Below are 15,548 nucleotides of genomic sequence, written 5' to 3' on the forward strand. Positions count from 1 at the left end.
CTGTTTTTTGACTCTTCAAGTACTTAGGGATGTTTCATTATCATTTAATCATAGCTTTAATGTACTTAATGTAACTTAGTGTGATCTCTCCTATAAATAGAGAGCTCTCAATCTCATTGTAATCATCCACAAAATATACCCCAAGCCAAACACTAGCCTATATCTTTTCTCTATTGTAATTCTCCATATTTGAGAGTTCTTTGAACTCCTTTGATAATATAAGAGATACTACACATCGGAGGACGTAGCCTTAGTTGGGTGAACCTCGTTAAATCTTTGTGTCATTTTTATTGCTTTATTTTCTCCTACAAACATCGATATTATTGATAGCGTAATTTGTTTGTCACAAAACCTCATACACTCGATCTTGGCAATATTGGAGTTTGAAACACATTAATCTAACTCTAATACATCGTCGTTTTCACAAGTTTTAGGAAAGATTGATGTGATTTTACTGTTTAGAATTCAGAAGATAATTTGTCACATCTTTTTAAATTAAAACTCATTATTTTGAAAAAATGTTGTAACCGAATTCAAGTTAAATATAACTATTACTTTTTTATATTTTATTAATGTTGTGACCGCCTTTGACACAGTAAATATAAATCTAGTAAACAATTCTAACGCTGGAACGAAACGATTGGGACAATAAGAGCAGTTATTCTACTGGAATACTCGTTTTATGGCATCAGTTACAACTATCCAATGATTTGTATACCTTCAAATAGAGCTTTCAGTTCTCCAAAACGCATATCATCTCTCTTAATATTTCTCTAAGGTTTCTGTTCTTTCTTTCTCTTTACTTTTTCCTAAGCTTGTTTGTTTCTCTCCAAATATCGTATATTAGTGGTAGTATTCGATATTGTTGTATTAAACTTCAAGTCCAAACCGACTAGTGACGATAACCACCAATGTCGAATTGTAATTTACTTTTAGGTCATCGATCTTATGTTGTGGCGTTGTGATTATCATGTACTTCAACCTATTTCTTGAATGTGAAATTACAAGCAGAGTAATAAAATGCTTGTTTGAGAGGCTATGAAGGCTAGAAGACATACAAAAAAAATATATGGAAATTCTATTCTAGTAAAGATTAGGGTCGTTTCTGAGAGTGGTTTTGAGGTGCAACCGCCTAAGGCCCAATTTATAAAGGGGCTCAAATTGAGTTAATCCTTATTATTAAAAATTGTATTTGCATAAATAGCTTTTAACATGGATTGAACTTACAATATTAAGTTTTTTTAATTAAGCACATGGCCACTGAATTACATAGAAAAACGAACCGAAACTTTTCTTATATAAAGGTCTTTTTTAATTTTTCGCCTAGAGTTCAAAAATTATTAGGAACAGACACTGATAAAGACTAAAGATAGACATGCCTAATCAAGATGAATATTCACACGAGTTTGTCTCAGATACAAACGTACACAAGACGATGATAAACAAATACGCTTAATTTGTTAGTGGAAGATCACAAAATGTCGGGGCAGATGTGCTGATTACGACTTGAATTTTATGATTCTCTCAAACTACAAGTTTGACTACAAAATAGCCTTTAAATAGGCTTATTCTATCACTTAGTTTGTCAGCTTTTTTTCTTTTAATTTTATTCTTGGTGTGATAATTTCTTGCCTTCTGAATAAACACAAATAATTGTATGCAGTGGATTTAATGTAGTCCATATGCATTAAAAATACCTGGCCTTCATTCCTAATAACCCAACTAATTTCCTTTGAACTTCCTCACTCCCTAGTAAGTCACTAATACACGCTTCAACTCCCTCACTCCTCTACAATTATTTAGGGGTAAATAATAGGGAAGAAATAATAATTGGTAATATCATAAGGGGAAGAAATAATAATTGGTAATATCATAAGGGGAAGAAATAATAATTGGTAATATTATAAGGGGATAAAAATTTAAGGGTCAATGGTACCTTTGAGTTTTGACATTTTATTAATGGTACTCTTAAGTTTTTTTTATTATTAATGGTATTCTAGTTTTATTGAGCGTTTTACAACTGTAACTTTTTTTAACTTTTTTCGTCCAAAATCGTCTAAAACCGTTAACTTTTTTTCTTTTTCTTTTATTTTTCAATTTAAAACATAAAAAAATTAATGATTTTGGACGATTTTTGACGAAAAAAATTAAATATTACAGCTGTAAGACGTTTAATAATACGAGGAACCATTAATAATAAAAAAGTTTATAGAATAACTTTAATAAAGCGCCAGAACTCAAAATTATAATTTTACAAAACTTAAAAGGGGTATTAAAACTATAGGTTTGGTATTTGTAAGGTAGTTCACCTAGTTTCAATTCAACACCAACCTTGTGAACTGTCCTTTCAAGTTTCATTTCAATTCATCACAAACCCACAATCTTATTTGTGATTTCAGATATTTTCTTCTGTTTGGTTTTTAAGATTGATTTTTCAGTTTTGAAATTAAAGTGGTAAAATTTCCAGATCTAGGAATTACTTGGAAAAGAATACATGAGATTTTCTTTCCTTTGAAGCAGTTAAGACATTTTTTCATCATTGAGCTATGTCAACGGCGGTAAAAGGAGAAAACTGTGAAGATAAACATGGTTGAGTGGTGTTGAAGAAGGTGGGAAAATTGAAGATCTTTATGTGTTTTGAAATTAAAGTAGTACTCACTCCGTTCTTTTTTGATCTTCCACTTTGGATTTTTTACACATATTGAGAAAGATAAAATCTTTAGATTGTAGTGGGTATTATTTTAATTAAATTAGTATTGTGAAGTAATGATTGTATTGAAAGTACGAGAGAGAAAATAATTATAAATAAAAGAAAAGGGGATTTTAAGGGGTAAAAGTAGGATGAAAACTTTCTAAAAATAGAAAGTATTCTAAAGTGGAAGAACTTTAGAAACTACACCTTATAGTAATATGGAAGATAAAAAAAGAACGGAGGGAGTAATATTCTTTTTTCAGCAAACTACATTTTTTTTAATAAACAGATCTTTATGTGTTTAAATGGCCATAAGTTAATTTTGGCCTTCATTACTTATGTAAATCTTCAATAATATCTTTTTAATAGCTTCTTCATCACCATCCACCATTGTTATGCTCTTATTTATCTCTCTTCTTATGATCTGTTAAATTTAGTTCCCCTGGGAGGGACGTGTAAATACTTACTCTTAAATAAGGGGAAAAATAAGTACTCATGTAAATTTTTTCTTCAAATCCAATCAAGTATTTTAGATGAGAATATTTATGTGTTACTCTTTACCCACTAATTCCTCCAATCCAGGTGAGGCGTGATTTCCCCTTCCTTCTTCCATTTACATCATTTTGCTCACTTCTCTCATTGATTCTCACTATTTCGTTCTGTATTCTCTATTTTTCTTCTGTTTTCTTTTTTTTTTTTTTTTTTTTTTTTTTTTTTTTTTTTTCCTCTTTGGTTATATAATGTATGATTTAGTTTTTAAAAAAAATTTGCACTTTTTTCACACACATTCCTGTTTTATCTATTCTCTAATTTTCTTCAAATTTTTTTCTGTATTTTCTTCAATTTTTCTTCATTCTAGTTATTTAGTGTTTGATTTAATTTTATCAAATTATTTCTTTCCACTTGTTTTTCACGCATTTATGTTTTCTTTTCTATAATTTTCTTCCATTTTTCAACATTTTCTTCAATTTCTTCTTCACTTTAGGTTATCTAGTGCTTGATTAAGTTTTTAATACTCTCTGTTTTGCAATTGTTAATCATGGAGGGTTTTAATTTTTTTTGTTTAGTTATGACTTTTAAAAGAATGATAGGAGCAACATCATCGATACTGTTGGTGAACTTGTTGATGATCAAGGTTTGCAGAACAAACAAAAAGGAGTTAGAACTGCATTGTGTTATCAAACTTGAATTCGATATTGGTAGGTGAAATTTATGCAATACAATTCAGTTGAATTACTAATACTTGATTTGATTTCGATGCATTTTTAATTGTTTATTATTGATTTGATTAGATCTTTGCTGTAGATTGGGTGATTTTTGTGTTCTATCGCTACTCTTTTCAGGGTAGATATCCGAAATTACTCCCTTTTATAAAGCATTTGACTAACGAAGTTGTTTCGCGAAGGTTTGCAAAAAGAGAAAGAAGTTGATTTTGGTAATTCTCATGCTAACATTAGTGGTTTACCAATTAGTCATACCTCTAATGATTGGTGCTTAACAGGGATGAAGAGGTTATGGGTGGCTTAAAACATAATCAAGGAAATGAAGTTGATAATGCATCAAAAGGAAAGTTCGTGATCCTTCCATTGAATAAATTTCTTATTGATGAAGAACTAAGAGAGCACGCCAGAGATAATGATGTGAGTATTTAATTTTTCTTTTAATTGTTATTTTACTAATAAGCATTTTAATAAAATATTATTATAAGTTAAGTTGTCAAGTAGTATAATTACGTTAAGAATTAGAGTAGACATTTTACTTTTTGGAATTGGCTTTATAAGTGTCGGATTTAACAATTTTAGTATTGTATTATTTTAAGTATTAAAGTACGCATTTTAGTCATTGGAATTGGCATTATAATGCTTGAATTTAACAATTTTAGCGTTGAACTCTTTAAGTATTAGAGTAGACATTTTACTTATTGAATTAGCATTATAACATATGGATTTGACAATTTCAACATTATTTTAATTGAGTAATTTATTCTAATGTATATTTCTTTCTTTTTGATTTACAACAAATAGAAGTGGCTCGTTTGATTTTAAATAAAAATATGAATATAATTATATGTGATCTCGTGAAAAGGCTATCAGTTATTGAAGTCAAAAAGAACCAATTTGTTAAATTACTTGATGATATTATTATTGCCCATACTTATAAGATGTTTGAAGATGTTGTTTGGTTATAAAATGTTGACAACTAAATTAGTGCAATTTTTGTATAAAAGTAATGAAGTTCTTAGTAGTCAACCTGAAGAGTGAGAAATGTTGCATAGAATATTATTAAGGATGTTGTAGTTGTTAAAACATTAAAAGAACATAAAAAAAAATGGTGAAAATAAGGAAAATTTTTTGAAAAGCTACCTTAAAAAGTGGAGAAAGTGTTTCAAAATTGCACTAAAAAATGGTTAAAATTGTGAGGATCATCTTAATAAGATCAAATTACTCAGTACTTGGTGATCTTGCAAATGTAACAGTGAATGCTTTGGAAGGAAAAGGATGAAATGTGGCATTGAATGAAGGTGAAAAAAGGCACCAAAAAATACATCTATGTACCAGTTGCAGAATAATATACTATGGTATCAACTCTAAAAGACATTTGCAATATGAATCTTGGTTCAGCTAAACAAATTGTCACCTTTGTCTCATTGTTCATGCTTAGTAACAAGAGATCTTTGTCAGTGAAGTCAATATGTGACTATTTGTTTGCCTTAATCAAGATTTATATTGCAAATGTCTTAGAGCTGATGGCAGAGGATCATTATTCTGTAACTGTATAATTGGTGTATTCTTCTCTGTCCTTTCTACAACCTCATTCATTGCCATATTTGCTCGTTATTCTTCCAAAGCATTTGTCATAATATTTGCAAAATCACCAAGTATAGAGTAAATGATCTTAGTAGGATGATGTTCACAATTTTAACCATCTTTTGGTGCAAATTTTAAAACACCTCCTTTATTTTTTGAAGTAGTTTTTCCACCTCTTTTCCTTTTTTTATGCAACAAATTTTGATTTCCTTTTAGATATTTTAACAACTTGAACATTCTCAATAATAGCATGGTGTAACATTTTTTCAACTCTTTAGATTGACTATTAAGGACTTCAGCTGCTTTTATTAAAAATTACACTAGTCTAATTGTCAACATTATGTAACCAATCAACATCTTAACAGTATGGGAAATAAAAATATCATCAAGTACTCCAACAACTTGGTGCTTTTTTGCCTGAATAGCTGATAGTCTTTTCATGTGGTCACGTATAACCACATTCATATTTCTATTTAAAATCAATCAAGTTTCTTCCATTGGTTGTAAATCAAAGAAAAAAAAACATATATTAGAATAAATTGCTTTAATCATACAATGTTAAAATTGTCAAATCCAAACATTATAATTTCAATTCAATAAATAAAATAATGTCTACTTTAATACTAAAATAATACAATGTTTGAAATTGTTAAATCCAAATGTTATAATTTAATTCAATAAGCAAAATAATGCCTACTTTAATACTAAAATAATACAATGTTGAAATTGTCAAATTCAAGCATTATAATGTCAATTCGAAAAACTAAAATGCCTACTCTAATACTTAAAATAATACAATTTTGAAATTATCAAATCATAGACTTAAAAGCCAATTCCAAAAAGTAAATTGCAACTCTAATTCTTAACGTAATTAAAATACGTGACAATTCAACTTATAATAATAATTTATAACAGTTGCTAATTAGTAAAAAACAATTAAAACAAGAATTAAATATTCACATTATCTTTGGCTTGCTCTTTTACTCCTTCATCACTGGGAAATTCTTTGAATGGAAAGATCAAGAAGTTCCCTTTGTGATGAATTATCAATTTCATTCCCTTAATTATGTTTTGAGCATCCACAACCTCGTAATCCCTCAATCACCAATCTTGAAATCTACAATTAATCTTGAAATGTACAATTAATAGTTAAACCAAAAAACTAAGCAGGAGAATTACCAAAACTAACTTCTTTTTTCTCTTGCAATCTTCTCGAAAAAACTTCATCATTTAAATGCTTAATAAAGGGAGTGATTTTTGATAATATTATCCTGTAAAGGGTGAAAATAGCAATGCTCAACCACTAATATCAACACCCATCCATTCATTGTTTCACCCCTTTTTGAACCTTGTCTATCGAATCGCACAATAAATCAAGCGCAAATGAACACCAATCATGCGGAATAACAACCACATCATCAACAAATTTTAGAAGAGTTTTCCTTACCTTAAAATCAAGATGAGGCCACATTATCAAAAAATACTTGATACTTGTTTCACCATTAACTTTTAGTCCAAAATAGTCTTTTACTAACTTAAAATACCATCATCAACATTTTGGGACAGTTTAATTGATTTGGAAGGGTTAGAAGCTAGGTTGCACTAAAACAGACACGGACACGGACACGACACGGGTACGGGAAAATGCCAACTTAAAAATGACGGACACGGGGACACGTAAATGCTAATATAATAAATATATCAAATTAAAGATAATTTTACAATCTTTCATTTGATATTTGTAAATAAACACTTTAAAATTATAAAACTCACATAACATTCAAATAAGTACCAAATAAACAATAGGAGTATTTAAAAATAGTCATACAAACCAAATCAAAGAAAACCAAATAAATAGGTAAATATAAGTTTGATCTTCACATATCATCCATATGACATCCATCATCATCCTCCGCTACAAAAGTAGTTTCCAACTCGGGCTCATCAAGAGAAAGATCCGCCATGCCAAGGCAAATAGAATCTTCTAGATTTCCAAAGTCATCTCCTCCAACATCCCACAACCTTGTTCTTCCCTTGTTATAAGCCTCACCTCTCCTTGAAAGCAAACGAAGATTGTTATGAATGTACACCAAATCTTGAGCACGTTTTGGTGCAAGTTTGTTTCTAGTACATGAATGAATGAATTTATATGTGCTCCAATTCCTCTCACAACAAGAGGAAGATGATGGTTGTCCTAACAACTTGAATGCTAATGCTTGAAGCATCGGAACTTGTGAGCCATAAGTTGCCCACCAATGCTTTGGAGCCATCATGTACATATCATTCAAGCACTCCGGTTCGGTAAATACACCACCATCTCTTGCCGAGAAAATAACATACTCCATATTAACCTTTTTTCTATCTTCCAAGTTTTGAAACAATCTTCTGAAGCAATTAAATCTTTGTGTGGAAATTTCATTGTCAACATGTGGAGCAACTCTACCGGGGACCTCTTTAAGCCACACGTCACTATAATACCTTTTAAATACATAAAAAAGAAGAGAATTTAGTTAATACATAATCTAATGCTTTAAACATTTAAACATACAATATGATCTCCTTTACCTTGGATTCAAAGAATGTGCCAAACAATGAAGTGGAGTGTTGCTTTTCTTCCAACGGCTAAGAAGTATTGTTTCGACCACACTAAAGAAAGAAGAATACTCATGCCTTTGTTTATGCTCATGGTTATATATGATCTCCTTCACCTTTGAAATCATTGAATCCCATTTTTCATATACTAGATGAAGGGATGCTTTGTCGGTATCACATGCTCTTATCATTTCATAAATGGGACGAGTAAAATCAAGGATGGAATCAACGTTGTCCCACCAATCGTCATTTAAAATCTTTTCCCTCACAAGTGTAGCTTGTCCACGATGATCATCACGATATGTGGACCAAGCCTCACTAACAACCATGGATTGAAGAGTTGGTTTAAGAAGTTTCATCCTCTTTAGCATGACAACTACCGAAGCGAAGCGAGTATCACCGACAGAAAGAAGCTTTAATGGAGAGAACTTATTAAATATAGCTAACCTCATTGAATGGTTCATTATGTAGTTTTTGATAAATAAAGCATCTCCATGAACTTCAGTTATCCAATGACACTCATCATAAACCTCCTCATTGTTTGAAACATTTTTAGCATTACAAATGTTTTTAAGAGCAAGGTTAAGAGTGTGAACAATGCATGGTGTCCAAAATATATGTGGATATCTACCCTCTATAAGTTCTCCAGCGGCCTTGCAATTGCTTGCATTATCAGTCAGAATTTGTACAAAAAATTTGTCATCTCCAACTTCTTCAATGGCATCATTCAACAAACTAGCAATAAAGTCTTTATCCTTTACCTCTCCTGAGCAATCAACGGCCTTTAAGAATAGAGGACCAACTTCACAAGCTACCATGAGATTAATTAAAGGTCTCCTTTGTGGATCACTCCACCCATCACTCACTATACTTGCTCCTTTTTCCCTCCAAGTAGCCTTTGTTGGTTCTAAAAGCCTTTCAACATTTTCTTTCTCTCTCTCTAACAAAGTGGTTCTCATTTTATTGTAACCAAGAGGCTTGTAACCAGGTATATTATTTGTGGCAGCATAGTTGTATGAACTAACATAGTAAGGGTTTCGACAAAGGTTAAAAGGTAATCCCCCAGTAAAAAACATCCTTGCTATCTCAGCATCTAAGTTGTTTCAAGCTTGTATATCAAAAGCTTTGGTGATTGGGTTGTCAGATTTTCTTTTCTTCGCATATGAAGTTGGTGAAAGAGAAGTTTCGGAAGACAAAGAATGACTAGGAAGTGGTGGTCTTTTTGGTTGTCTAGATTCTTTATATTGCTCAACTTGTCTTTCTAAGTTTCTCATTTGCATTTTATCCTCATTTGTTACATTAGGACATTGACTAATTCCACCTTTTGCAACTCCCATCAAATGTGCTCTAACTCTAGTATATGAACCACTCTTTATTTGTTTGCAAAAGTTGCATTGCCAAGTATAATTACCCCCACCTTCACTCATTTTTTCCCCTTTCACAACATATTTCCACAAAGGATAATAACAGAAATCACCCTCTTCATTTGTAGCATCACCACTTACATTGCACGAATCAGAGCCACTAGCCCCGCTACTAGACATGATTGAACTCTTTAAATTCAAACAACCACAATTAAAGATTTATAAACTCCATCAAATTCCAGTAATCAAATTCCATCACAGTAATTTCATCAAGATTTATAAACAATCATCACAGTCCATCACAGTAATCAAATTGAAATCAAATATTCATCAAATTCCAGTAATCAAATTCCAGTAAAAATAAATGTTAAAACAACAACTCAACAAGATTAAAAATTTAAGATTAACACTAAGATTAAAGATTAGAACAAGATTAATATTAGGATTTAGGATAAAGATTGAAAATACCTGAAACAAAATCAAAAAAATCGATTTTTAGGGAAGCACCACAGGTCCACAGCAGCCGTCGAGTGTTTGAGGAGCAGACCACAGCACCACTCAGTGAAGCCATCGATGGCGGTGGCGTGGTGGAGGAGCAGCCGTAGAATTTTTAGGGTTAGAGGAGTGAGAATGTGAGATGAGAGCAAGGGAGGGAATTGAGATTTGAGAGGGAGGCGTGATCGCGTGAGTCCAGTAACTCAAAGTGAGATTTGAGATAAGAGTAAGTGAGAGTGAGAGGTCAACTCAGAAGGGTTTATTTCTTTTTTTTCAGTTTTTTCAATTTTTTTTTTTTTTTTAAAAACGACACGTGTCCCTTGCCGTGTCCCTAGCCGTGTCCGTCGCGTGTCCTTGCCGTGTCCACGTGTCCGAAAAAATATTTAAAAATTGGACACTTCATTTGGCGTGTCGGACACGAATTTTCTTGTGTCCGTGTCCGACACGTGTCGGACACGCGACACGTCACACACCAGCCGTATCCGTGTTTCGTAGGTTAGGAGGAAGTCCTAAAATGTCTTTTACTTTATCAGAAGTAATGACATAATTTGAATAATTCAAAATTTGTTGAGTCTTAAAATTTCGGTCAAAATATTTCACCAAGGAAGGATTAATTCCAAACGGATATTTGGTTAATCTCAACTTCAATAAGCCCCCAACCTAATCAGTTTAACATATTCTATTTGCATCTCAGTCAATACATATTTTTTCTTGCCATCCATCAAAAACCATTGAGGCTTGCAATTTATAAAAATAGATTTACCGACACTAGAATATATCATTAAACAACATAGAATATTTCAAAACCATAGTAATTTCAAAAAAATGCTCTAAAAAAAACTATTAAAAAAAGTCCAAAAATAGCAAATATTGATTTAATACTAATAAACATATTCCAAAAACACTTATTCTAAAACTTATAAGACGTAATCCAACTAAACAAAAACTGGATTGTATAATTAACAATATATAATTAAACATGCAATGAAATCACATCAAGTATTAGTAATTGAACTGAATTGTATTATAAGAATTTCATTTACCAATTTCAAATTCAAGTTTGATAACACTAAATACAGTTTTTAACTCCTATTTGTTTATTTTGCAAACCTTGATCATTAACAACTTTACCGACATGTATTGATGGTGTTGCTCCGATTTTCCTTTAAGAAGTCATAACTAAAAAAAATTAATTAAAACCCTTCGCGACTTACAATAGAAAACCAAAGATTAATAAAAACTTAATCAAGCACTAAATATCCTAAAATGAAGAAGAATTTGAAGAAAATTCAGAAAAAGGGAAGAAAATTATAGAATAGAAAACATAAATGCGTGAAAAACAAGTGGAAAGAAATAATTGGATAAAATTAAATTAAACACTATATAACCAGCAGAATGAAGAACAAGTTAAAGAAAATACAGAAAAAATGGAACAGAATTAAAGAATATATAAAAAGGAATGTGTGTTAAAAAACTGCAAAATTTTTTTAAAAAAGCTAAATGATACATTATAGAAGTATAACATAAAGAAGATAACAAAATGCAAAAAACCAGAAGAAAAATATAGAATTCAGAACGAACCAATGTGAATCAATGAGAGAGGAGAACATAATAATTAAAATGGAAGGAGAAAAGAGAAAGGTGTGTTACTGGCAAAAAATAAAGATAGTCATTTTATTAGGAGGGGTTGAGTAGATTAAATAAATTAATAGGGCAAAGAGCGATAAAAATAGTGGTGTCATGATCATCATCTTCATATTTAGTGCATCTCGCTTATTAAAAACTATGATAAATAGTAATTGTGTATATTAAGTGGAAATGTGGAATAAACTAACCCCACAAAAATATTAAAACATGAGTTCACCATAAGTGAAAATACGAGAGAAAATATGAGAGTTACAACTGTATTGTTTAAAAATCCATTAGATATCTTGTTAATTGTTGGGCAACTATTCTTGTGAATATTGACTAAATATAATTTATTATGTAAAACTATTGGCCAAAAAGAAATAAAATTATTAATAAAAAAAACTACGGATCCATTCTTTATCGTTTTTTGTTTTGAGTTTTTAAATTTTTGAAAACTAAAAGATAAAATTAGAAATCAACAAAAGTTGTTTTACTAAAAATCATCATTTTCAAACAAAGTTGACTAGCTAATTTTATATTTATTATAGAATATGTATTATGTGACTTTGAAAAATATAAAACCAAGAACATAAAATTACAATAATAATAAATGAACCCGAAACTATTAGTAATTAAAAAAATAAGCTGAACAAAATGTATAACAACCGTTCTCTTGTACGATGGCAGTATGTATGAAACCATTACCACCGGCCCAACTCGATAAGTCTTTTTAAATCACTTAAAACCAAATTTTAAAATGCCCATTCCAAAATATAAAAAGTCAATTTCAATACTTAAATTGTCAATTCGAAGTATTAACTTCAATAAAAAGGCCAACCTATAATTTATTTTTTAAAAAAAATTTTTTTTTTTTTTTTCAATCCAAATTTGAGACATAAAAGGCTAAATTAAAAATAACGTTGGAATCGGTCTTTTAAGCCTTGGATTTGATCTTTTAAGTCTTGATGATGGAATTTTTTCTAAAAAAATTATAATACCTAATTTAAGAATTAAAACCAATTCAACTTAGAAAATTTGAAATTGTTAAGCAAAAAAAAATAATAATTAAATAAATCCACTTTTAAAAAAATCCCAAAAGTAAGCGTGAAAATCCCAAACCATAGGTTTGGGTCTGTTCGCAGTTACTAACTGCGAACAACAAGTAAGACAAACTAGCTGTTCGCAGTTAGTCTTATTTGTCTTATTTGCTGTTCGCAGTTACTAACTGCGAACAGACCTGCTCTACAAAAACAGAAATCAGTTTCTGTTTTTCTCAAATTTTCCATTTCGCAAACCCTAAATTCATTCGACATTCTCCCTCTAAAATCATTGATTCATTCCTTTAAATCTTGCATTCCTCTTTCAATTTGGCACTTCAAAATTAGTATGGGATTCTCTAGCTTGTTCAAAGGTAAATTTTTTTGTGTTTTTTGTGTATATTTTTGTTTTTAGGGTTTTAACCAAATTTGTTTATTTTTTCAAATGTAGGTTTCTAGTTGTTAAATCAAGACTATTCTTAATCATCCATAAGCATTGAAGGTAATTTTTAATTGTTTTTATAGCTTTATGTTGGATTTTGAAGTAATGTTGTTGAATTAGTTAAATATTATTAGAAATGTTGATGTTGATGTTGGTATTAGAAATATTATTTGTAAACTTATGAATTGATTTATTATTTGGATTTTATGTGCATTGTATATGTATGAACTTAGGTTCATTATGGATTTGAATAATTTTTAGACCAAAAAAGATTATAATCAAATGAATATAACGTACTTGTATGGGCATGAGTTGATGTTGATGTTGATTTTCTTTGTATTAATGTAGAAAATGACATCATTTCGCGTGACTATAGTATGTTTTTGGAATGGTTGTATTCAAGAAAATAGTGGCAAAGTTCATTATGTTGGGGGAAGACTTAAGTTGTTTGCTTGCAATTCGAACATGGATTTGAACCACTTTAAACGTTTTATATGTTCTAAGATTGGATTGGACCCTACTAGAAGTAACGTAAATATAAGCTTTAAATATGCCATGAGTGGAGAATTTATTGCCTTTCCTGTTGAGGATGATGAGGCTATAGATGCGATGTGGAAGCATTCAAAGTCTACCCAAATTCCCTCTTTGGAGTTATACGTAGAAGAAGTACCATTAGGGAATGTAGTTACTTCTAATCCTACTCCTACCCCTATGCCTAGATTTACTCAGGAAACTGTAAATCCCGCCGTTTCTTCCGCATCTTGTGTTTTTTCTCAACATCCTACGAATGAAGTTCCAATTGATTCAATGGTTAACTTAGGAAAAGTTGCTGAGATGGACCTTGAGATGATGGAAATGAGAGTAACGAGCTCATTGACGATCCTTCTGAGGACGATGTGGATGTCGATGATGATGCGCTAGCAAATGACATGACCCTAGGCAACATTCCTACAATCATTCCTCCTACACCTTATGCCCTTTGTCCACCTTTAGATGAGTATGCGGAGGACAACTCATGGAGGACTTGGGCATGTGATACCACATACACCGAACAAGGAGAGTTTGAGAAGGTTATGATGTTTGATAGCAAAGAATCGTTGTTGGAAGCTATCAGAGTGTATCATATTGGGAGAAATGTCGAATACAGAACGGAGACCTCGAACCAAACTGTCCTTTCCTTGAAGTGCAAGCGGGGTTGTTCGTAGAAACTTAGGGCTACGTTGGGATCGAAGACTAGAGTTGTTGGCACAAGTGTGCCAATCGATGTTCATGGCGCACCTACTACACCAGACTACATGCCGTGGTTCCTCTCCATCACGTGCCGATGGATGACACCACGTGCCATCTTCGCAGCAGCACATTACGCACCTGCTGCGCCTACGATGACCCAATTTGTAAGTTTTCATTTGAATTTGTATGATTAAGTTGCCAATTAAATAATATAATGTTACATTAACTAAATATTAATTGCAGGCACAAGGTGCGGCAGACGTGATGCGATACAGCCACGAGGAGCCCGTGAGGGAGATTGCGCATGGCATGCTCGTCGGCTCGCAGTTCCAGCACTTCATACCGGAAGTCGCTGCAGAGTCCTCAACGACTACAGCCCATACGCACGTCTCATCTCCTGCTTATGACTACCATTTGGAGGAGATGAATCACTCATACCCCGTTGACGCTGCGGGGACCTCGCAGGCTGGGCCATCACAGCCATCACAGTACCAATCCCCTCCACTGCCAGAACGACACCCGAACGCCTCTTACTATCGTAGGAGGGGAAGGAGACCAACTCAGTTGGATAGGGTAGATGCGGGTTCGTGAGCGTTAACGTTTTATCTTTTGTGTATTTGAATCGACTATGTACATATATATATAGTTTACTTGAGTTGTATATTTCAAACATGTGTATATATTTTATTGTATATATATGTTTAATTACTTTATCATAGCCTCCAAACTTTGACTTATGAATGATTTGAGTTTTGGCGATGAATCATGCCGCCTTAAAGATACATCGACTTGTAATTACCTATTCTAATATCTCTAGTGCAACAAACAACTCAAAAATAAAGGAAAAAATAATTAACTAGCTGTTCGCAGTTACTAAGTGCGAACAGCAAGTAAGACAAACAAGTGGTTCGCAGTTAGTAACTGCGAATAGCTATTTTGTCTTTCATGGCTGTTCGCAGTTAGTAACTGCGAACAGCTCCAAACTATAGGTTTGGAATTTTCACGCTTAGTTTGAAAATAGTTTGATTTTCAGTTTATTTAATTAATTTTTTTTTAGCCTAAGTATTTTAAAATTTCTTCAACTTAAGTCTTAAAATTGATCTTTTAAGTGACTATTTGGCCCATTTATGGGTGGTTACACCCGTGGAGCCATTACATACAAGGTTTTGTAATTACATAAAGTTATCAAGTTGAGGATTTTTTGGAATTTAAAAGGATTTAGGATTTAGAATTCAGGTTTAAAACTTAAAAAGTAGAAAA

General features: G+C 31.7%; 2 protein-coding genes across 3 annotated transcripts; one reads left to right on the top strand and one right to left on the bottom strand.

Moving 5' to 3' along the window:
• The first annotated feature begins 4,141 nt into the window (after positions 1–4,141).
• LOC130828187 (uncharacterized) lies at positions 4,142–15,037 on the top strand. Of its 2 annotated transcripts, XM_057694036.1 has the most exons (4): positions 4,142–4,332; positions 13,068–13,118; positions 13,407–14,452; positions 14,532–15,037. In XM_057694036.1, exon 3 carries the CDS (start codon positions 13,410–13,412, stop codon positions 13,977–13,979), a length of 570 nt encoding a protein of 189 aa, XP_057550019.1. In that variant the 5' UTR covers positions 4,142–4,332; positions 13,068–13,118; positions 13,407–13,409; the 3' UTR covers positions 13,980–14,452; positions 14,532–15,037. The 2 variants fall into 2 exon arrangements, with proteins under 2 accessions (XP_057550019.1, XP_057550020.1); XM_057694037.1 differs by lacking the exons at positions 4,142–4,332; positions 13,068–13,118 and having other exon boundaries at positions 13,242–14,452.
• LOC130828552 (uncharacterized) lies at positions 7,377–9,167 on the bottom strand. Its single transcript, XM_057694519.1, has 2 exons — positions 8,065–9,167; positions 7,377–7,977 (listed from the first exon to the last, which is right to left on the bottom strand). The coding sequence occupies exons 1-2, from the start codon at positions 9,165–9,167 to the stop codon at positions 7,377–7,379; spliced, it is 1,704 nt and encodes a 567-aa protein (XP_057550502.1).
• Positions 15,038–15,548: the final 511 nt, after the last annotated feature.

The sequence above is a fragment of the Amaranthus tricolor genome, chromosome 12 (genome assembly GCF_026212465.1).
Source record: "Amaranthus tricolor cultivar Red isolate AtriRed21 chromosome 12, ASM2621246v1, whole genome shotgun sequence".
In the NCBI taxonomy this organism is placed as follows: Eukaryota; Viridiplantae; Streptophyta; class Magnoliopsida; order Caryophyllales; family Amaranthaceae; genus Amaranthus; species Amaranthus tricolor.